Genomic DNA, 24957 nt, shown 5'->3' with positions numbered 1-24957 from the left:
TATACTTCAAGTATTTAAATTAAGCAAAAATAATTTAATCCTCTGCTTTGATGGTTTTCAGAACCATTTGGAAGTATCCAGGTCTAATATATGGTATATTTCAGTTTTTCTTGCATTGATCATTTCATGACAGTAAGGGAGGTGTAAGCCTTGTAACTACTGTGAACAGTTAAATTACTGCTATTTTTTTTTCAACAGGTCCATCTTCAAACACAACAAGTCACACAGATGAGTGGTGGGCAGATGGCTGTCCATATTGTGAAGAATCAAGGATTTTTAGCTCTCTACAATGGTCTATCTGCATCCCTTCTCCGACAGCTTACATATTCAACCACACGTTTTGCTATTTATGAGGTGAAGATATGGAATGCTTTTTATTATTTGTTAAATTATGCAATAGCATAATAATAATAATAATAACTTAATATATTCTCTTAATATTTTTTTAATACATTTTGCTCTTTTAACTACAGTAATTAATTGGTGGCTAACTTCAGAGTTTTGTATGAATATATAAATAATGTTTTGACAATACTATTACTACTGCTGCTGCTAAACTGAAGGTTTTGATACCAGTACATAATGAAGCACTGAAACTAACATGAGAATGTTGCATCATGCAATGGTAAGCTCTTAATAGCCCTACAGCCAATCTATCAAGCTCTGTTTGACCTAACCACCAATCAGGTGGTAGCAGGTAGCACCATTCATGATGGGTCACCTCTCCATCCAACCCTCGTATTCCTGGTACATCCTGACTGTGCTTCCAACATTCAGGCAGGCTTAGATTGTAACTAGATTGTCAGGGGTTCTTTAACCACTGGGTGTGTGAAGGTTGTTTTCATTGGACCACTGTGCAGCCTGTGGTATGCTTGAGGGGTCTCGCCTCACTATTCTGACTTTTGTAGCCTCTAGTTGTTGTTAGCATGTAGGAACTTTGGATTTTGCTGTTTTATGAGAGAGAATTTAAGGATTTGCTTCTTACCTCTTGAACTGGGACATGGTTCAAATACTCTGTTGATCCTACTAATTTGGCCTGTGTCGTCCTCCACTTCCAGACTCTGCTTATTTGGCCTCCCAGTCCATGATGCTTGGCTTTGTGCTGAAATGACCCAGGGTCAGTGTCTTGCATAAGCAGGGATTCATTTTAGAGAAGGTTCTAAGGTCTTTATTATTGGCACTTTCTCTCTTTCCCCATTACCAGACTTGTTTTTCAGGCTGGAATTGCACTCTTAACTCTGGCTCTTCCTCTTTTGTACTGTGGGATGGCTATAGTGCTTTGGGGTTATCTGAGGTGGACTTTGGATGCTGTTTTCTTGGTCTAAGATCTTGTCCTCAGGCTAGAGGCCCACTTTATCCAGGTTGGAAATGTGTGTTATCCGTTCTTCTAGTTTACTGTTACTTTTCTAGATCCCAATTTGGAGTTTGGGTTCACCAACCACTTTGCAGGTTTCCATAGTGTCACCTGCCTTTTGTTCCAGGTTAGGTAGAATTTGCCTCATTTCCTGTTGAGAGACTGACCATGCTTCTGAACTAGACCTAAATTGTTTAGTTTGGTTCCTCTTCTTATTCTTATTTAAGGTATTTGGTCTTGGTTTCACCCTGGTTTGCAGATAATTCATTATTCTTGTAGTGGCAAGAACAACAATGAATTGTAGTTCTATTTGTCCCCCTCAAATTTTGCCCCCTCCCCCCCCGGTTCTTTTTGTCCCCTCGTCTTTAATTTTTTCCTGGTTCTGTCCAGGTCACATGTTAGTCCCTTCTGCAGTTTTTCTTGATTTTGTAATTCTTATGTTCCTTTTCAGCTAAACTGACTTCTTTACCACAGCATCACTGAGAATAAGCACCAGGAAACTTACTTAGGTTAACTACTTAGAACTTGAGTGTTAAATTTAATGAAATACCCTTTTTATGCAGGCCCTCAGTGGCTCTTACATGTAGTAAAGTAGCTCCCTGTCCCTGCCCTGTCTTTTCCCTCCCTTTCCTGTGTGAATTTTGGTGGCTCTATGCTGGTAGCTCATGAGGGAGGTACAGGTAGGCCTGGTTTTGATAATTGGGTATAGTGATACCAGAGTGTAGTTACAGGGAAGCCACTGAGGGCATATTGGAAAAGGGCATTTCATTACATTCAACGTTTGGTTTTAAATCTTGCTACAGTACTCGGTACTATAATGCTTATGACATGTTTAATTATGTAAATATGATTTGAATTTTAATTTTCTTTAAATTTTGGAAAGATTGAAACAAGTATATTTTTGCATTTTAAGTCAAGGAATATGTATACAGTATACCATACATTTATTATCTAATTTTACAGTTTTCAAAGTAGTTTGGAAGTCTGGGTCATTTCATCATACAGGCATTTATACTGTATCCACTGGGGTCTCGGGCCAAAGAGCAAATGTGCTGTGCTGTGCTTTTGTGTATACCATCATACTTCTTTTGAATAAAAAAAAAGGATTTATTTAATAAATAGTTTGACTTACCCTGACAGTATTTTCAAGTCCTCTTAGGAACATGACACAGCTGTAGGAGGAAGTCCTCACAATTTGTATTTACAGTACTGTACTCTAAAGCCTGTTGCTATATGAGGGGTATCTGAATAAAGAGAGGCATTTGAATGAGGGGGGGTATGTGAACACGACACCGGTGAATACGATATAAATACCTGTATACAGTAGTTACTAATAATTAAGCCATTAACAGAAATAGTAAGCTAATCATAATATAGATTTAATTAGTTTTGTTTTAATAACTTTGAAAAGGAGTGTGTGTCTTTTGTGTGTCTTATGGTGAGTATGAGGTACTCCCTAAGACTATTATCTTTTCCAGCTTTAGCTTGAAGGAAGTGGTGGTCAACCGTCCTTATACTACTCATAGAGCAGGACTAGCCAGGTTTCCATGTTCCCTCTGCAGCATGGCGTGGATTACACTTCTCTTTAAAGTACAATTATGTGGATGGTTGAACAGATTTAACACGCTAAACTACAAGTCACTAATTTTGAGTTAAATTTTCATGGTAGGAGCTAGACCTAAAGTGGTTGAAGGTGTGTTTGCCATCAGTTCCTGTAGCTGAGAGTTGTTTGCAGTTTGCAGTCTTGATCTTGTCAGTTTGTCAATACGTTCCATCCACAAAAATGTAACTTGGCTCTCTTGCATGACTATTAATTACTATGATAAGCATCTTCTAACCGTTTTGTCTCTGTTTGAGCTGCTTATGTTTTGTCAAGTGCAGATTTACAGCAAATGATAAACTAATTCTTCCTGTTTCTTTTTTCTGCTAGGTTCTTATAGGTTTACTTTGTACAGACTTTTTCTGTTTTGAATTTGACCTTTTAGACTTCTTTATGTACAATTTTATTTTTTGTATCTTACAGTATTTAACAGTTTTGTAGATATTGATATATCTATATGGCACTTCAAAGTTTTGTAATGTAATTAACATTGTTCCTTTAAATTGTTTTGCTTGCTATTGCCTTTATTTTGGTGTAGAATGTGATGGGTAAGAAGTTAGATGAAATTATTTTAATGCTTCCTTCCATATGCCACAGAAGATCAGTTATTGAGACAATGCATATGTGAATGGCACTGCCATGCTTAAGCTACAATATTTAGCACTTAAAAAGTAAATTTTTACACAGGCACAATCTTTATACTGTACCGTGTCCTAATTTTAATGCTTTCTAAATATTAAATTATATATTCTACAGTTAAAAGCTGAGAAAACTTGATAAAACTTGATAATTTGTTCATACTCTACATCATATACTGTAGATTAAATTTCCTTGGTATTACTTACTTGAGTTTTGTTCAATGAAATTGTAAAATTTTAGGACAATTTAAATTACCATAAATTTTGTTAAGGTAAATCCTCTTTCATATTACTGTATGTTCCCTTCCCGTAAATATGAGCGGAGATGAGTAAATTGTATGTTTTTTATCTATTTGTAGGATATTTATTTTATACATTATGTATGAATGGTTTGATGCTTTCTGCTAAACTTCACTACAGTGGAATCTTGCCACTGTATCTTGCTTGGGGATTGCATTTCACTCAGATGTACTGATGGAACCTTCAGTGGTGGTACTGAAATTCTTTCTACTGATGAAACTTAATAATGTGATGCACTCTCCTGAAATTCTATACATTTATTATACTTAGTCACTTGACCTTGCTTGGAATTGTTTTAGCCATGGTTCTCTATAGATGGCACCACCAATGGGCAGTGTTGAAAAATTAACATTATATTTCTGTTTATTAAATCACCCCTTCGAGGTACCCAGTGTTGCGTAGATGATGGAGGCCTCGACTATATCACTGGCACCATCTTTACTACACACAACCATGATCACTGTATCCATCATTACTACACATGACCATCATCACTGTAATCATGTTTACACTATCTCCTAATTACACACAAACATCATCACTATAACTGTCTTAACTACTCGGTCTTCATTACATAACCTCCAATACTAATCTACACCACACAACTATTCTCAGCACAGTAATCATCTTGACTACATCGCCTTCACCTCTCCATGACCACCTTCACCTCTCCTTGACCACCTTCACCTCTCCTTGACCACCTTCACCTCTCCTTGATCACCTTCACATCTCCTTGGCCACCTTTACCTCTTCTTGGCCGCCTTCCCTTCATCACTGTAGTCATCTTCAGTACACATTCTTTACCAATAAACTACATAGGACAAACTAACATTTATTTATGTACTAGATAATATGCTAGATGAATCTTAGTGACACTGGAGTCTGGTATTTGGTGAGATTGCAAATTGGTATCATTTGCCATTTCATGAAAAAAAAAAAAAAAAAAAAAAAAAGGACATGGGAGTTGACCTCAACACACTTATGACCATCCCGTAACAACCACCAGTCACCTTGCAAAATTTGGTTACACTAGGTTAAAATGTTTGACCTTCCTCAAACAGACAAATACATTATCTTTTCTAGATATAGATAGATGGGCGATTTGATGTTTTCTTTTGATATGACACTACTGTACTGTACTTATATAATGAAAGCTTGTTACAGCACCTGACCTTAGGTTTCATTTGTATCACTTTCACCCATATGTGGTATTTATACTTTATTTTGTCAGAGCTTGTGTGGGACTCATATTTGACCTGCATCTGCCCATAGATGGTGCCACCAGGCAGTTATACTATACAACGGTTTATGAAGAGCTTGTCACTTATGAAATACGTTACGGTGACAACATGTCGCTAGATTTAATTCTTGATTACATTTTATCCTCATCCATCAATACCTATTGGTAATAACAAGGCCTGTAAGGCAGAGGTACCCCATGTCCCTTGAGCACATTTCTAGTTCTTATATATTGAATATGCTAAATTTTAGTTCTGAATGTTGCATTTTTATACTACTGTGTAAATTATACAAGACAAGTGATAAAATATGAATTATAAAAGATTTGAATGGTAAATTATAAGAGCTAGTACTGTCTCCCTTGAGAGCACTATACTTGGAGATATTTTTCTTCAAACAATATTTTTTATAGGTAATAATGATCCTCCAGGTACATGTTGTCGTACACATTCTAAAAATCTTGCTAACCTTCACAAATTTATGTTTTGAATTTGTTTATATCTAATGTTCTCTGTGTAATTTTGTATTTCTAAGGTATACCCTTTGGATGTATCCTAAGGCAAGATCCATCATGGTCAGAAAGGAGTGAATCAGGACAGGGTGACATTCAGCTGGTGCTAGGGAATCATTGGAGAAAAGCTGAGGTCAAGTGAGACCTCAGACAGTTTACCCATAAACACTCAGCCTTTCCAAACCTTACTTAGCATTGCAAGGATCACCTAAGAGTGCTCCTGCAAATTATCAGTTTGTTCACCTCCCTGCTACCCCTGATTGTCACTAAGTGGCAACACCTACACCAACACTCAGACCCTTTAAGTGTCTTATTTTTATCTTTTTAAACATTGTTTTCTTTGTGCTGTAAGCTTATCAGACATTTGAAGCTTTATTTGTAACAACTGGTACAAATTGTTACAATTCTGACTGTAAGGAATAGATGTAAAGCAGTTTAAATCAAACTAAAATTTTTGACAAATTATGATCAATTTAGCCTACAATTTAAGTTGTGATATATACTAGTAGTAGTAGTAGTAGGCATCCATCAGTCTCGGGAGACTATAGAGTTGTGCTCTGGTTGTCGGTCTGGAGTGGCCTCTCCAGGGCGCAAAGCCAGGATAGGTTGATATTGGGGAGAAGCTGTCACCCATGCAGCAGGTCTCTCCACAAAGGCAAATGCCAATACGATTGGTTCCAGTGCTGTTGCAGGAACTGTCAGAACGAGGTTGAAGGCAACAACAAACTGCTCTAGGAGCTCTGGCTATAGAGTTGACCTCCATAGTCAAGAGTTGGAGTTGAAGTTGGTAAAAGAAGGCCCAGGGACTCCAATCCCAGAGACTGCCGTAGTTGTGGCTGGAGAAGAACCACCCCCAGCAAGGGCAAGAACGACCCCCGCCTCCTGTAGCAGAGCTTGGGCCGCACTGACAGAGCTTGACTCCGCCTGACAGAGTAGGTCCCCACCAGGCAGTGTAGGCCCCCCGCCATACAGTGTAGGTCTCCACCAAACAGTGTAGGTCTCCGCCATATAGTGTGGGTATCCGCCATATAGTGTGGGTATCCGTCAAACAGCGTTCAGATAGTTATACTAGTCAAACACTTTGTAGTAGTAATGATAGTGTTAGTAGTAATAATACTGTAGCAGAATATGTATTTGGAATGCTGCTCATATGTGTATGAGCATGTCTTATGTGTCTTGACCTAACCAACCGCTGACCCAGGGTATGGTGATGTCTGGTCAACTCCTGGTTGATCATACGACCAACTGGGAGGCTTAGGTCAAAGACCGAGCCGCGGGGTCATTGATCCCCCGGAAGCTACACAAGGTAGACACAGGTTAGGTAGGATTAGGTGTTTGTGCAGAGCACTTCATCCTGGGTTTGCTCAGTTTGTGTGAGGACCAGCTATTTATTTGTTTTATAGTGTAGGCCTGGATGTCATTGAGTTTTTCATTATTGTATTTGTTTTTGCAGTTTTTGTTATCTCCATGGACTGTTACACCCATTCCCAATTCCTTTTTATTGTTCCTTTAACAGTGTTCCTTGTATATTGTATGGCCCTGTTTTTTTGTAGGTTTTAATTTTCATGTCATGCTCGCAGGATATTTGCATACAGCCATTACTGACCTCTTTGAGTCTCTGAATGCCCTATACCCAGAGCATTTTCTTTGCGTGTTATAATGTGATATAAATTGATGAAAGGGACAGTGTGTTAAAATGTGTGCCCTCCGTCTGGAGAGTGTCAGGGATAGGGGCCGGATTGGTGGTTTGTGAGAGTACAGTACAATTTGGCATTCCTTGCGATACCAAGGTATGGTAATAATCTGGAGAAAGCGCCAAGCCATTATGACTATATAGCACTTGGAAGGAATATAGGATAAGGATATGGGATAGGATGGGGGAAGAAATAGTGTTCTACCACTTGGACGGTCGGGAATGTAACACTGACCTGTAAAAAGCGAGACCATTGCTCTATTGTCCAGTAAGGCCTTGAATAAGTATGTGTGATCTTTATGTTGTTTTTCTGGGCTGGACTGAGCTTTTCTCCTGTGCCTCTCTTATCTCCAGCATGACCTGTCAGGGACATTTGAAAATATCCCTCTTGTGCCTGTGAATTATTTCACCCAGCTCTTATCATAATCCACTCATGTGGGACCATGGTGAATCTTGTTTTAGGGAACATCTGAGTATCCTGCTCAGAAAGGAGCTTTTCATATTCAATCAAGCCTGATTTTTACATGCCCCTAGTTGACCTTTGCTCATGTGTTTTTATGTACTGTACTGTGCATTGACAAAGGCAAACATTGATAACATGACAGCTAAGTAACTGATCAAAATGTTTTACCGAATAAAGTACCCTGAGCAGTTCATCTCTTGGTATGGGTCAATAGCCAACTCACAAGAAAGATTCTGTATCTGTCTTTCTAAATGAGTGTTGAAAAGCTAGTATGATTTAGGTTAATAGTTTAAAAGTACTGTATACAGTATTAAAATTGCAACTAAAAGTTAACTAGTACTTTATTTACCATCCTTGTCAAGGCATTACAAGGTGAATATATTGTATCTGCTGTATTTATAGGTTGTTATAAAGATCTGTTTGCAAGGCACTGCATTTCTAAATAAAACACAATCCATTTCAGGGCTGCCAAGGGATGTGACCTCTGTAGTGCAAGCTTGGCTCGGCAATATTTATGACTTTGATAGATGGAAAAAGGTTTGTTTGTAATGAGCTGAGCTCCTAATATAAAAGATAGGAGTTTATGCTATTGCTGTGTGGGCTCAGTGGGTAGTATTTGCCATGGTGTGCACAGAGTTGGTCACTGTCGTATCATGTGGAGCATACTAAATTATGGAATTGCCTGTTTCTAATCTCGCTTCTTAATCTTGTCAAAAGCTAATGAATAGAATAGAGTCAATCTTGTCAAAAGCTAATGAATAGAATTGAGAATCAGTCTTGTGTCCTAATTCATTAGCAAACACTTTGCATTTCACTTTATGGAATTGAATAGGACTCTTGCCTTCTTGAATTGAAAAGCTGTAGTCTGTCAACTGTCCAGTTATTTCCTTTCAAGTAACACTAGATATGTTAAACAGTATCTACAATAAGTTACTATATGTTTAACATCAAGCTAACTTCCTTCTTACACCAGAATGTCTAGCAGTCTTTAAATAATTTTTTATGGGTCATTATTAACTTGAGTGTTGAGTCGAGTCTTGGGTTTCCTTTCAACTATCTTTCATGCTACTTTAGATATGTTCAATTGTCACTGCTTTCTTCTCCTGATCTTGTACTGTAATATATGAACTACTGCATTAGGATTTAATGCATTTTAGAAAGGTATTTTATCAGTTTTAGTTATTATTAGTTAATATGTATGGTAGCTGCATTCTTTACAAAGCCTCTAGTTATACATTTATGGTAGCTGCATTCTTTACAAAGCCTCTAGTTATACATATATAGTAGCTGCAATCTTTACAAAGCCTCTAGTTATACATGTATGGTAGCTGCATTCTTTACAAATTTCATAAGTTGAACTCAAGTGTTTTAGGCAAATCTTAAAGATCAGCAGAGAAGAAAGAAGAAAATAATATTAGAAATAATAAAGAAGTAATAATAATGTATTAATGAAATTACAAATAATTATAAGGGAATTTCCATAATATAAATAATAATGAGTAAGGAAATTATGAGTTTTCTGTGGTGAGCCCCTTCGGCTCCCTGGAGTTTACCGGGCTGATATGCATGTATTAGACCGTGGCAACAGTCCTTCAAATGGAGTTTTAATGCTCACCGGGGACCACAAGCCAGAACCTGTCCCCCTTAGAGATGCACGAAGAGCAATGGCTTATAGAAAGCCCCCTGTGGTTGGAAGCATTCTATGTTTGCCATCAACCAGTTGAGTCACCCAGAAAGGTTGGCATCACAAAACAGACCCCCAACTGTTGAAACGTTACTACCGAAAGCCGAACTGCTAAGCAGAACTCCCCAATCTGAAAACAAGCAAACAAGCATGATTACACACCCGCCGCCACACCGCCTGTCTGCACAGCTCACCCTTCCCTGGGAGGGGGAAGGGGGGCTCAGACCTCCATGCTGGCTATCCAACCTCAGTTTTGAGGCTGTTGTGCTTGGTAGCAGTTGTTCGACTCTGGTTCCAGACTCTGTGCAGTGCTGTCCTCTTGTGGTGGTGTTCTGCTGTGTTGTGGTGTGCAAGCCTGGAGTAATTCATGAAGTACTGGGGCTGCATGTACCTAGGTGCCCTGTAAGTACTGCCCTTGTGGGTTAGGGTACGGCTTCCCAAACGGCTTCCATAAGCCATTTGGGAACTACCTCCATAGGGATCTTGGTGCTTGGTGAGTGCCCACACTTGGGATCCGCTGGTGTTTTTACATCCGCTGTTTGACTTTGGGTAGGAGGTAGTATTGTCACTGGTATCATGACGCTGCAAGGTACTGTGCAGCGTGTCTCCATTACACACAGCAGCCCATTCTGTTCCTCCTGGAGATGTGCTCTTGCAGGGTTTTTCTTTTCTTTTTGTTTCTTGCCTGGTGGAGGGGAGATCTGCCCCTTGGTCTTTGTCCACCCTCTGTTATTCTGGTGGTCCCCCGCTAGGTCCCCGTGATTGTACACGTTGCATGGGTTCAGCTTCAGTTGTTCTCTCGTTAGTTTGGACCAACCAGCTATCAGTACTTTGCCTGAGTTTCCATTAGCAGTTAGCTTAAGGGCCCTGGAAAACCCCATTGGGGCTCATTGGTCCAATGGATGCATCCTCTGAGTTCTCTCTCGCCTTGTGTGAGTTCATGGGTTGCTCTGTCCCCTTGTCTTGGGAAGGCATTCACCGTGTTTGCTGCCTTTTGGGTTGATGACACCTTTGACCCAGAGTCCTACAAGTGGTGTTCCTTGCTGGTACTCCAATTCGCCCAGTCCACTGATACTGATAATCGGGTGCAAGTAGCTTCGGTGTTGCATGCACAGTTTAGGTTGCTGCAATGAGCGAGTTTGGTTGCCTTTCCGGATGCTCCGTGGCTGCCCCACTTTGGGTATAGGGACCTGGACTTGGGGGTGTTAGTCGCTACGACTTTGGTTTTGTCCGTGCTCTCTCATCCTTCCCCTGCTGTTGTTTGTCATGCCTTCCCCACCCTACTGCCGTCTCCCAAACATCTGAGGGTTTCAGATTCGGGGTAGGGCTTAGATGGTGGTGAGACTCAAGCAGTTTTGGGGGCTTCCCCTTCGAAGCTCCAGAAACTTCGAGCAGTTTTCGGGGGCTTCGGCGACGGAGGCATTGGAGCCTGTTCCTCCAGCCGGGGCTTTGGAGTCTGACCAGCAGACCCCCCTTTTCCAAGCTTTTCCGGTTGACTCTGCCCTTTCTTTAGGGGCTGAGGGTTTGGAGGAAGGCTTTGCCCCGAGTTCTGATGTGGAGGATCCCGAGACTAGGGAGGAGCTGACTTGGGGGGGCTTGGGTCCCGTTTGATCCCGCATGGTATTGGTACCCTTGGCGCGGGGCTTGTTGTTGTAGGGGGAGGGGTTTTCTTATCCTGCCTCCCTATATGAATTTGATATGAGTTCTGTGCCTCCCTGGGTTCGGTTCCGGGTTCCATTGGGTTCTTCGGTCCATTCCTTCCAGAGGTTTTCCACTTCCCGCATCCTGCCTAAAGAGGTTTGAGAGGCCATTGCGGTTTACCTCCTGCATGACCCTGATTTTGCCTTGATAATGGACCTTTCCTCCTTTGAATTCGGTTCTACTTTTCATCATTGGGTGCGTTACAAGGTACCAGAGTCATCCTGGTTAGCAGACTGTCTTTTCTTTTCTTTGAGGAAGTGGGACTAGTTCTGTCGGACTCGCACGCTTGATTGGCGGGAAACTTCTACGGTGGTTCAGGGTTTATCTGGGGGGGCGAGTTGGAGCACCTCAGTGTGTGCTTATTTGCCCTCATGTTCTTTCTAAGGATATTGGCCAGGTGCAACTTCATGTGCAGGTTCCCGTCCTTTCGGCATCCCTGGTAGCTGAAGATTTGCGTGCCCGGGGGCATTTGGCTTCAGCTTTGCTTTTCTTTTCCCTGCTTGAGCTGTCTTCGGACTAGCTTGAGGAGGATGTGGAGGTGCTGGGTACTGGCCCTGTGTCGTGCCTGGAGTTGGCGTGTCTGTTCTTTGCTTCTCGCTTCGCATGCCGGCAGGCTGTGCTTGCTCATTCTCTGGAATCTGCGTGGGCCCTGGCTCTTAGATGTTCATTGCTGTTTGCAGATTCTGCTGTTGTGCATGTGTTGCTTTGGGTCGCAGGTTGCAACCAGTTGTCTCAACTTCGCGTTGAGGTGCGAGTGGCGGCTACCTCCAAAGTAAGTCCCTCTTTTACTTTTCTGTAGTTAGGTAGCTCCAGGAAGCCGAGGGGTACTCCACAGAAAACCAGCATTGAATGTAATGAAAAGCCATTTTCTAGGTGAGTCCTGGAGGCTCCCCGGCAATCCTCCCTCCGGTTGGCGGTTTCATGTTTTTGACATTCAGCCTCGGAACTGAGGTTGGATAGCCGGCGCGGGGATCTGGAGCCTCCCCTTCGCCCTCCCGGGGTGGAGGGAGCTGCGCAGACAGACGGCGCGGGGGCAGTTGTGACGTCATGCTTGTTTGCTTATTTTCAGATTGGCGAGTTCTGCTTAGCAGTTCGACTTTCGGTAGCAATGTTTCACCTGTTGGGGTCTGTTTTGGGACACCTACCTTTCTGGGTGCCTAATCCAGTCGATGGTAGACATAGAATATTTCCAACCACAGGGTTGTTTCTATAAGCCATTGCTAGTTCTGCCTGTCTGAAGGGGCCAGGTTCTGGCTCGTGGCCTCCGATAGGCATTAGAACTATTCAAAGGACTGTTGCCACTGTCTAATACATGTATATCAGCCCAGTAAGCTCTGGGGAGCCTCTGTGACTCACCCAGAAAATGTTATTTCATCACATTCAACATTGTTTTTTATATGGTACTCATAATAATGATAACATTTAATCTAGCTTATGAAGATATGACACATGTATGATGGACACTAGAACTACAGATTGCTTATGAATCGGCTAGAGTAACACCAGTAATAATGCAGAGAAGGTTTTAGCTACAGTACTAAGGGAAGGGCAATGGTAATACAGTAATATTAGTAATGGAAAAATCACATTTTTGTTTATCAAGATTATGATACTTTTGTAGTTGTAATAATTATACGATGATAATAAAATTTTTAACTAAGTATTCCGATAGCGATGCTGATTCCACTAAGATGTCTTCTAGTCCAATGCATACAGTTATCGATTCTAATTCTGACTCTTAAAAAATATAGTTGGATACTTAGCCGTCTTAAAATATTTGCATTTTGGTTTTGAAAAAATTTATGATTTACGTTACGAGTATGGTAAATTGTTAATGATATAATAGATTGATTTAAGAATAGAATAATTGGTAAATCTAGCGTAATTTTCTGGAAGAAGCCTGAAAGAGGAAAACATTTCATTAATTATGCAGATATACTGTACATGCTTTAAGTGTGTACTATACAGTCAATTAAAAATTGTAATCTTATTTCAAATAAAGTTAATATTGCAACATTAGCTCAGTTAAAGCATAACTAATTCTTTTTTACTCAGAGTAATCCTTAATCTACAGACCTCAAGAAAATACTGAAAACATTTAATTACTCATCACAGGTGCTTATGTTGCATACAAGCTACAATACAATAGAATTTTTAATTATTTTTTCAAATAAAATTACATTCATTGAAATAGTAAAGTTAAACTTTTAGAATATAATACTTGATTGTTAATGATTATAATTTAAAGTTTGAATTATTAGCCAAAGCAAAAACTTTGTGTTAATAAATGTTAACAAATCATTTTTAGAATCAGAAATCACTAAATTTATCGTGATTCTGATATAAATTCTGATTACTGAAAATGTTTGATTCTTCTAATTCTTGATACCGATTCCAATTAATCATCCCATCACTAATTAATAATCTTGGTAATATTGATAGTAATGTGTTTAAAATGATGCAGTACAATATAGGGGATATAGGATTACATTTTTTATGTGTAGGTAATATATATGTTTTATGAAACACAAGTTGCCCTCATTCAAAATTATCTACAGCATATCATTTATGCATGTATTTTTTGTTTTTTTTTAAACTGGTCAAATGTACAGCAGTGTCTTAAATTTGAGAGGCTGTTTGATAATCTGGGATACTTTATTTTCATGCATTTCTACTTAGACTGGTCAGGCTTTGAGAATATCACAAGAGATGATACTTGTATCTAATGTACTGTGTGATTTCTGCTGCAACCTTCTATAAAGCATTAGAGGTTATGATTAGTATTTGAATTTAGTTTTGAAGCTGTAGAATGCACAGGGGAATATAGGAAGTGCTTATAAGCTTGAACTGTAATTTGTTTAAGGATTATATAAGAATTCTGTAGTCCTGAGGCTAGCGTTTATGATCGTGACTGCTGATCTATGTCGAGTAGCAGTGTAATTACAGTACGAGTTGTAGCATCTCATTCACAGACACATTAGGCCTATCTGGGATATGAGGAGATGAACTTGTAAGATGTGAGACTTAATGTATTTTTGAGAGTATATTAATTAACAGTTTTAGATACTTATTTGTTTGGTGTTGGAACCATATTGCATATCAATGTTGCATTCAGTTTGCTATTTACGTGCTGATCTAGAAATTTTCCAATTGCTTTGCTCGCAGTTTAAGTATTGTATATTCCTTTTCTATCAGATTGGCAGGTTTGTTTCTAAATATTAAATAGTAAATTTCCAAATATTAATGTGTTAAGTGTTAGCATCTGCATAAAATATTTTTTGAGTTCAGCATTAGCTGTGTCATGTAGGATGTTTGGGTTAGTGTTTGAGAATACAGTGCAATGTAATTAGCAAATAGTATTGATTTCAGGTGTAGGGAGGCAGTCCATAGGTTATTAATGTTTTGATAAAGTCAAAGTTCTGTAGTAACATTATTTTGTACATACAGTATTGGTGTCTGTTACAAAGTAGTTATAGTATGCAGTCTAGCTGCTATCAACTTTGGAAAAAATTTTTCTCCATGATCTAACAATAGCTGTTCTACTACTCTAACCATAAGTAGAAGATACTTAGAATAATGCTGTATTGTTTTGGTGATTTGTGCCAGATGCTCGCGAATAGCCTGGTTTGATTACAATTGATTACACACAAAAACCATCGAGAGGGGCTTTGCTATCATTCACGTTGTCATTACTATGGATGCTGCTGTTCGTCGGATCTCGTGCATGTTGTATTCTGTCTTATCTGTGTTTTTTAATCTTTACAACCAGCTTCGGGGCTCCCTATATCCTAGTATAAATAACATTCCACTTTGATAGGGAACATGTCGAGGCAGCCCTGATGTAGATACTCTTGCTTTAATTAGGGATGACAGATTCCAAGACAGAAACTAAGGTCTCCAGTACATTTAAGCATTGCAGTGTTGGGCAATGTAAGTAATTTTCTCTGGACAAGGATTAACATTAAATATATGTGTAACTTTCTAGAAAATGTGCTAAAGAATGTTAATTCAGTCTACCAGAGATGAAATTATAAACACACACATTTCCTTCACATGTAAGCTGCTTTTTGACTTCAACTGGTTCAAGATTCATACTCTGGTAAAAAAAAAAAAAAATTATAATTAGTATATGTTTACAGTACTGTATCTATCATTTGAATGACCATAAAAATGTATGTCTGGTAAATACAAATGTAAAGTTGCAGTTTTATGTCTCGAATAACTTTTATGCAATTGTTCAGTGCAAATAATGCCATTGGGTATAGAATTTTGTGGTAACATTTTCTGTTTATTATTATTTATGAGAATGAATTTTGTACTACTACTACTACTACTATTACTACTACTGAGATATTTCATGAAGGTCGTGAAGCAAAGGATGTCTGAAGCTTCAGGAGGGCCCCTTCCTTTCCACGAGAGAGCCATATTAGCAGGGTTTGCTGGAGCCTGTGGAGGCTTTGTAGGCACCCCTGGAGATATGATTAACGTCCGCATGCAAAATGATATCAAGCTTCCAGCAGACCAAAAACGAAAGTAAGAGCTTGTGTTCATGTATGTATAATACAGTACTGTATGTTAAATATTATATACATAATTGATGGTTCATTGATGAAATATTATATTTTTCTTTGGAAAGTGATAAATATATTTGTGTAGTGCATTATAAGCTTCACAGCTTCACTTTGACATCTACTGAATTATTGATAATCGTAGTTCGTTTTCTAATTATGGGATACATTTGGGTAACTATGAAGATGGTACATAATGAAACTGTTGTTGATGCAAATGTTACAAATGTATTGATCTTATTAAGATGCTATACTGTTTAAGTAATATATATTTTGCCTTCTTAAGAAAAAACATTAATTTTGTTAACATGTCAAGGTTATAAAAATGTTTACATAAACTTGAGACAATAATAATATTTGACAGTAGGTTATGGTAATGTCTTCTCACAGACATAATAACATGGGATAAAAACCCACACTTATGTACAGCATTTGTAAAATCTATGTAAAGATTTACACAAAGTCTTCCGCTCTCTTTGTCAAGGTCCGAGTATGTAAGACGAGACTTACATCTCGACGATTAATCAGATTAGTAGTTGAGCTGTAAGTCTCATCCTAACCACATACTTAGACCTTGACAAAGCACTCAGAAGAATGTAAAAGACTTGGTGTAAATCTTTACATAAATTTTACAAATACTGTACATAATTGTGGGTTTATCCAATATTTGACTTAATATTTGTTAGTGGGATGAGAGTGGTTAAGCTAAATTGGTTGGCACATAGATGTTTCCTAAAAATAATGTTTCCAGTTTGCCAATGTGTTTATCCAGCTTTTCTCTTCTGATGCTTATAAATCATTTGTTTTCATAATCCAGTGTAGATTCCATTTGTTGCTTATCAAAGTATACATTTTACAAAGATGCTAGCATAAGTAGACTCTTAGTGCCTGTCTCACTAAGGCTAAGAATTATGATAATTCTTTTATATGCCTAAATTTTTATCCGCGCATTCATTCGGTATTTAGTACCATATCATAAAATAACTAAAGTCTACATAGTATTGACAATACAAAAAATTGAATCATGAATTGTTAGTAGCAAATCATTTTACTCTGCAATACTGCAGTGTATTACAGTATATAATCTCTACTGTTTCTGAGCTCTTCCACTTGAATGGCTTTAAGGCATTTCTGAAAGGATGGGAGGGAGGGAGTTTTGCACATGGGCAGATTGACTCTGTGGTCGGCACAGGGATGAAGCTGCAAGTGAGGTACTACTAGTCATCGTGCCATGCTGCTCATGAGGCCTCTTCACCTACACCACTATGCCATTTTTTTTGTTACATTCTTGCCTCCTGGCATCTCCAAAACATCCTGCAAGTACTCGTGTACTCCTAAGATACACTTAAAATGAATCTAAAGGAAATGTTGACTTTAGAAACAAAACTTTCAAAATCCTGTACTATACAAGTCTTGAGAGTGGGTTTCCCACCTACTCACTCTTCTGCTCATAATGTGAAAGAGTAAAACATTACATGCACACGATACATGAATAAGGGAGTTAGATCAGGGCAGTATGGAGCTGTATGAGATGATCTTGGAGATTATATCTAACAAGTTTATTATAGCTAACAAGGTGACCCAAGCAACACTTAAAAAGTATCCAAATCAGGAATGGAGTGCAGTCTTCAAGGTCTATAGAATCTATCATAAAGAAGATCTTGAAGGAGACACAGGACTAATGTACAAACTGTTTAGAAAAACCTACTGGCCTAATGTTGCTCAGTACTGTCACCACCAAACACGAAGCTTTAACAAACTCAGGTCTTTTTACTGTTTACTGAATCTTCACTCGATAAAGCTCCCAATTTTCACTCGATAAAACATCTACCGGGACATTTTTATTAAATACTCCAGCCACTTAAATTTACATGTCCAACCTCAAGTACAGTTTGTAATTAAGCACAGTATACCTAGGAGGGTCTATAGGTGCAAAATTGTAATAGCATTTATAAAAAGTTAGCTATGAGGTACGAGGCATGATATGTGGTTTTTGTGCACCAAGACTTTTTTTTGCTGCTTGGCACCGACTTGCGCACAGTCTTCTCAAGCACCGACTCATGTACATTCTTGACTGTTTTTCAAGCAGTTAAATTACATTTTTGTTTTTTAAATTTTATTAGCATAAGTCTGAATTTGTGTTCTCTGTACTCATGAAGAGCTAGGGTTTGCTGTACTGTACTGTATTAGTTGAAAGGAAATTGTGAAAGTGCTTAGGAATATATTTTATTGAGATACAAGAGCAGAATACCCAGACTTCAGGAGGTCTGCGGAATGCATGCCTGTGTTTCCAATACATTATAACTAAGATTGATTTGCTTGCTTTATATAAGCATTGTTTTCCATGACTACATCCCCTGCACAAATCAATAGCTTGTAAAGTATTTATGGCAAAACTATAAAATTATCCAATGTTTTCTCCTGCAAATAAGGATGTCTGTATTTAAAAACAAAAATTTAATGTCTATAGTTAGACAAACATTCCATCTGCCAAAAGTCCTTAGTAATCAGTAGTTCATGTTTCTCATTTTGAGGTTGGCATTGATATCCGTGAAAAATTCTTACCATTCCTTGAACTTATTCCATGTTTCTGTTAATGAATTAGTGCATTGGTATATTAATGTTAATTAATCTCTTTCACTTTTCTTTTATTTTTCTCTTATTTTGCAGCTATAAGCATGCTTTGGATGGTCTTGTTCGAGTTGTGAGGGAAGAAGGCATTCCTCGTTTGTTCCGCGGTGCATCAACAGCAACCTTCAGAGCTGTTCTGATGACTATAGGGCAGCTGTCCTTCTATGACCAAATCAAAGGATTCTTGTTGTCAACACCGTACTTCACCGACAATCTTACTTGTCATTTTACTTGTTCTTTGGCTGCGGTAAGAGTTTTGAAAATTATTCAGATTAAGTATAATTGCTGTAGATATCTTGCATGTAGATATGGGAAATTTACCTGACAGCCTCCATCTTTAAAGGCTTTGTCAGTGATTGGAAACTGGTGGTTTGGAAATGTTTTGTATTTTAAAAATGAGCTTGATTTGATTTGGTTAGGTTGCTTTATATAGATGATTTCTATTCAAACCACTCTTAGTTATTAGTGTTTTAATTTTTAGGTTAAATTGCTTTCATATCCTTTTTCAATATCATGAGGTTGCAGTTTAATGTTTATATTGTACAGTATTTATAATTTAGTTTTACATTGGCCATTACAGTAGTCTAAAAAATCCAGACCCCAATACAACAGAAACCTGAATCATTCATAGTGATTTGGAATTGCAGAACAATAATTTAAAACTTGGAACAGTGATCCAAAGTTTCAGGATCTGTAATAGCAAATTCAGACTGACTCAACATCAGAGTTCTAGGCACTTATATTATCCGGGCTGGCTCCTCAGTAACTTCCCATTGCATTAGGCTTTGGTACCACAGAGACACCCTCTGCTACCAGGCCTACCAAACACCAGGAACAGAATCTGGTGTGTGTATAGAAGCAAGGGGATCAGAGTTTAACAGGAACAAAATTACTTTACATTTAAGAACAGTCAAAAGTAAAACAAACCACTAACTTTGATTAGTTAGAGTAACAAAAGAAAACAAAGGAAACAGTAGAGTAGTGAAGGTAATCAATCATCACGTCAATACCGTGTGCTATCAAGTGACACCTCATGGTCACCTGGTAGTCCAAATAGCCAACACCTTCACTAACATGCCTTGTTCTAGATAATTGCTGTACCATCCACTTGGAATATTGTTGTCCAGGATGGAATTGTGGGTCAGGCACATAGGAAAGCAAGGAAACCATAACAATCCACTTGAACATGTAGCGCTGATAAATCATTCCCCTCCCCTCCTGGGGGTGATGACTACTAGCCACCAACCTACATTCTTTCAAGCATCTGCAGGTGTTAATGTGCTTATATTGTCTGGTGGGTATTTTCTTTGTTTTGGATTTATCTGATCCATAAACTTCACAGAGAGTCTTGACTCCCATTAGGCTCGAGTAAGTCTCGTGTCTTATGCGATTCCTTAAAGCTTGACCGCCCCAATGCCATAGCTCAGATAACCACCGAGGAGGCCCTCCCAGTCAGGGCCAACAACATACATGAAATAGAATCTTCAATGATGAAAACAAGTTTGCAGTACATATGTCACGATCCAACCCTGCTGACAAAACCAGGACGGCAATCGTGGAGTACTGAATGTGATCTCACTAAGAGTAGTAATGTGTTAGGTTAGGTTAGGTTAAGCTAGGTTGTTTTTGGTCAGGTAAGGTCAGGTACGGTTTTAAAATCCATTGGCAAATCCATTGTATAATGAGACTCATCCGTTTAACATGCTGAGATAGACCAGGCAGCCCAGCTGGGAATTCGTGTGAATCCACATTGGGTGGTTATCTGTGAATGTAAGCTAGGTTTCAACTTCAGTAGAAAAATCTTCTGATAGTCATTTTCAATCAAAATTGTTATAAAACATTGCTATATAGTTGCTGTGGATAACTGCAAGATCCATGTCCATGGATCCAAAAGTTTTGAATATTTGAAAGTTTAAAAAAGGGTCTGGTTTATCGAGGTTCCACTGTACTGTATTAATTTTCCCATATCATTTAATAGCTGATTGTTTATAAAATAATAAATTTTCTAGGGTGCGATTGCGACAACTATGACACAGCCTGTAGATGTGATCAAGACACGTGCCATGAATGCTAGACCAGGAGAATTCAGGGTAAGTTTTTATTAAAGTTTAATTTCTGAGTAAAAACCCCTCATTTTAATTGTAGGGGACCCTGAGCCAGAGCCTACATGGTCTCCCTCCCCCCAGGACTCATATTGCCTGTCAAACTCATGTCAACATTGTTCCTGCCACCTTGACAAGGAACATTTCCAGTGATCTTACATGTATTACATAATTAAGGGAAGGGAGACAGTGATGAGTCTGTCCTAGGTTATCACCAGACAACAAGCTCACAATAACACAAAAGAGGAATCTATACCCTCTATAGCCCCTGCAGATGGTGACAATTATTAATGCAATGAAAACCAAGTATCGCTCATCTAACTGTACTTATTAGTAATCAAAAGTTTCCCTGGGGGCTGCCACCAGTTGGCAGCACCCATCACCGCAACAGGGTTGGTGGAGCCTGAAACCTTCAAGCTCCACCAACTTGTTTGATGCAGGGTCATTTTCACGACCATCATATGAGCAACAAGTGTTGGATGTGGACATTGGTGTGCTGGAGCAAACTTCTCCTATTGGTGCTGGTAATGGTGAGGCTTGGTTGCAAACTCATACATTTCAAATTTAATTGCAAGCAGTCTCTTCTGTTGAGTGGTATGTGCATTCAGATGCTTCTTCCCTGCCCTCATTCTAGAGTGATATTGAGGAGTTCTAAACAATGTATTTGTTACTCATTTTGAGGCTTCCAAAGGGACAACTCAAGCCCCTTATTTTAGCGATCTCTTGGACCTTCTTGGGTAATTGCAGAATTCAGCTTTCCAGCCATCTCTGCTTTTTGCTATGTCCAAATGTTCTCTGCTTGAGACAATAAAAGCCTTATAGTCTGGTTTGGTTGGTGCATTGTGGACTGCTCCTTAGGTTTTGGCCAAAAGTCATACATGTTCCAATACTTTCAGACTGTTCTGGATATGTATGAGGAGATCCTATTTTCACTCATTGGATGGAATGGAGACCCTGTTGGAAGATCCTCTAGTTTCCCTGACATAAATTGAAATGTGAATGCGATCCAGTTCTCATTCCTCTGAGAAAGAGAACCGGATAATTCCGGTTGTTCTTCCTCTGAGGAGGTGATAGGTGTCCAATTGGAGATGGTTTGTGTAGAGACATAGTGGATTCCCTTTGACTCTTTGTTGGATTTAGTAACCAGGCTTGGAGAACCTCTTTTTGTGGGTGGGGAATGTCTCTATACGCCTTCCCAGTTTCTGTGCAATGTCTTTTCAGTTCCACCTCAGGTTCATTTCATCATGCCAGTAAAGAATGTGAGTATTCTGATCCTTCACGGTCCCCAAGATCCCATCTCTCTTCTCTTACAGCTTGGCTGAACTAACTGTTAATGCTGGTGTGAGGCTGATCCCACACATTTGAATTTGACCATTTCCTTTAGTTTACTTTTTCTGTCACTACCCGAGTGCGGTACCAGATCTCTGTGTCTTCTTGGCTGCAGGCGGGCAATCTGGTATGTTTGGTGTGGAAACAACAATCATTCTGCCAGTATTTAGACTTGGACCAGAATAGGATGTTACCTTAAGTGTGGCTTAAGAATAAGAAATGCAACTGGATTGAAGATAATAGTTAAATTTTATATGAAATGTTAGGGAAAGAAGATAAAAAAATAATATTAAGAATTTAATGTAAGGATGTAAAAGGTGAAATGTATGGTATGGTGTAAAATGTGAAATAATTAGTATAATGTAATTGGTGGAATAATTGGTAGGGTGTAAAAGATTGAATATTTGGTTATAGGGTTAAAAAGATTTTATGATTGTGCGTTGAAGGAATAAAACACTAATCCTTCATTTAATATAAGGTAAAAGTGGGATTATAGTTATAAGGTTGTCCTTTGGATATAAACACATTAGTTTTTCACAGGTTGTAATTAATGTTGTATGTATTTTTCTATCTTTTTAGGGTCTGTGGCATATTATCACATATACTGCAAAATTGGGTCCACTTGGATTTTTCAAGGTAAGTTTGATTTTATTATGACATACCAAATTTAATCAACATCATTTGCCAATTGTGATGTTACCATCTTTACTGTAATCATGGCGAACCATCATAGGCATGTATGGCACCTAAAGCAGAGTATATTAAACATTACTTAAGAAAGTGTACCCTGTTCTCTCTCTTGTTTGAGTTGCCATCTTATACCTGATATGCTTTGTTAATTTTCCAAATATTGTTATATCGCTAAAATCTTAAAGAATGTTGCATCTGTCAGTGATCTTAGAATTACAGAATGTTTTGTATTAACTTAACACAGGAAACTTAAATGTAATCCATTATTATAATGTATATTTTCCTTGCAGGGATATGTTCCAGCATTTGTTCGCCTAGGACCCCACACTATCATAACATTTATTCTTTTTGAACAGCTACGTAAAAATTTTGGAATTCTTAAAATGCCAGCTTAATAAAAGTGGCTGTAATTAGGTACATGTTTTGGAATGCATTTCTTTCTCAAGAATTTCCAGTCTTAATAGTACTGTATTGTATATAGAATTCTACTTAGTTACGTAAATGTTGTGCAATTTTACCTTATGTTCAAGAGAAATTTATTCTAATCAGCTAGAAAATGCAGTACCTCACTAGTGCTTCCAGATAATGTGACAAATCAATAAATTGAGAGTTTTCTTTTTGATTCCAAGTCGGCAATGACTATCAGTAACCAACCAAAGAACAAGAGATTCATGTTAGTTCTGGTTGAAACTTCACAAATGTTTTGTGGCAGAGGCTAGATGTTGAGCCATTTATCTGTCATGTTCTCAAATCTGACTTGGATTTATAAAGTATAGTACAAAACATTAAAAAAAATGTTTTGCTTTGTTATAAAATTTTATGAGTATTTCTAATAATGTTCTTGAGGTTTATTGAGGAGGAGAGGAGTTTAAGTTATTAAACTTTTTCCTCACTTTCATGGTATTTCTAATATTGTATTGTTTATTTTTATTTTATTTTTTTTGAAAGATTCCCTTAGTAACTTACTGTTCCTTACACACTGGTACTACTAAGCACAATGATCATGCATGCCTTTTGAGACCCACATTGAACTACTGGCAGTCAGGACCAGAATCTGGCATTTTATTCAAAGTGAAGGGAAAATGAGAAATCTACCCAAACTGAGAACATCCAGATAGTTAAAACAAAACAAACAACTGCTGTAGGCATGAGTTAGCTTTCTTGTTTGATTTCCACTTGTTCTCATCCCTAGTGTCCTTTGATGTTCCATCCAGCCGGTTAGTTTTACCGGTTGTCAGCTTCCTTCTGTCAGTCAAGGTTTTTTAATTTGTGTGTAATTACCTAAGTGTAGTTACAGGATGAGAGCTACACTCGTGGTGTCCCGTCTTCCCAGTACTCTTTGTCAAATAACACTTTGAAACTACTAATGTTTTGGCCTCCACCACCTTGAGTACTGCTCAGTACTCACTTCCCCCTTCAGAGCAGGAGAGATTGCTGAAATAGAGGGAATCCAGAGAACATATATGGCACGCATAGACGCGATAAAGCACTTAAATTATTGGGATCGTCTCAAAGCCCTCCAAATGTACTCGCTAGAAAGAAGACGAGAGAGATATCAAATAATATACACCTGGAAGATACTGGAGGGCCAAGTAACAAATCTACACAGTAAAATAAAAAAAAATCAAATCAAAATGTTTATTTAGGTAAGGTACATACATAAGAGATTTTACAAAGAGTGATGGATTTATAGTTAGGGCTAGTACATACAATGCCTAAAGCCACTATTACGCAAAATAACAATGTACTGGAGTGAACGATATGAAAGAACATGCAGAATAGAACCAGTGAAGAGCAGGGGTGCCATAGGCACAATCAGAGAACACTGTATAAACATCAGAGGTCCGCGGTTGTTCAACACCCTCCCAGCAAGCATAAGAAATATTGCCGGAACAACCGTGGACATCTTTAAGAGGAAACTAGATTTATTCCTCCAAGGAGTGCCGGACCAACTGGGCTGTGGTGGGTATGTGGGCCTGCGGGCCGCTCCAAGCAACAGCCTAGTGGACCAAACACTCACAAGTCAAGCCTGGCCTCGGGCCGGGCTTGGGGAGTAGAAGAACTCCCAGAACCCCATCAACCAGGTATCAACCTCATTTAGTGTATTCCAACTGTCTACCACTGTTTGCAAAAGAAATCTTTCTAATATTTTTTCGGCACCCTTGTTTCCTTAGCTTGAATCCGAATCCTCTTGTTTGTGAAGTTGATGGTTTCAGGAATTTCTCTTTGTCAATTTGGTGATTCCTGTAAGTATTTTGTAAGTGATGATCATATCACCTCTTTTTCTTCTATCTTCTAGTTTTGGCATGTTTAATGCCTCTAGTCTCACCTTGTAACTCGTGTTTCTTGGTTCCGGAAACCATTTTGGAGCATGCCATTGCACCTTTTTCAGTTTCCTTATGTGCTTCTTGAGATTTGGGCACCATACAACTGCTGCATATTCCAATTTTGATC

The 24957-nt window shown here is 38.5% G+C and overlaps 1 protein-coding gene across 3 annotated transcripts in view; it reads left to right on the top strand.

The window, feature by feature from the left end:
- Dic1 (Dicarboxylate carrier 1) overlaps positions 1-24621 on the top strand; it is a 28528-nt gene extending 3907 nt beyond the window's left edge. For all 3 annotated transcript variants that reach the window (XM_045741809.2, XM_069338677.1, XM_069338678.1), the window contains exons 3-8: positions 199-354; positions 15547-15716; positions 18422-18629; positions 20392-20472; positions 22393-22449; positions 22794-24621. In XM_045741809.2, the coding sequence (XP_045597765.2) occupies positions 199-354; positions 15547-15716; positions 18422-18629; positions 20392-20472; positions 22393-22449; positions 22794-22898 (777 nt within the window). In that variant the 3' untranslated portion in view covers positions 22899-24621. The remainder of the gene's footprint in view (positions 1-198; positions 355-15546; positions 15717-18421; positions 18630-20391; positions 20473-22392; positions 22450-22793) is intronic.
- Positions 24622-24957: the final 336 nt, after the last annotated feature.

The sequence above is a fragment of the Procambarus clarkii genome, chromosome 40, assembly GCF_040958095.1.
Source record: "Procambarus clarkii isolate CNS0578487 chromosome 40, FALCON_Pclarkii_2.0, whole genome shotgun sequence".
NCBI lineage: Eukaryota > Metazoa > Arthropoda > Malacostraca > Decapoda > Cambaridae > Procambarus > Procambarus clarkii.
The sequence above is the reverse complement of the archived record's forward strand: the minus strand, read 5'-3'. Positions and strand labels throughout refer to the sequence as shown.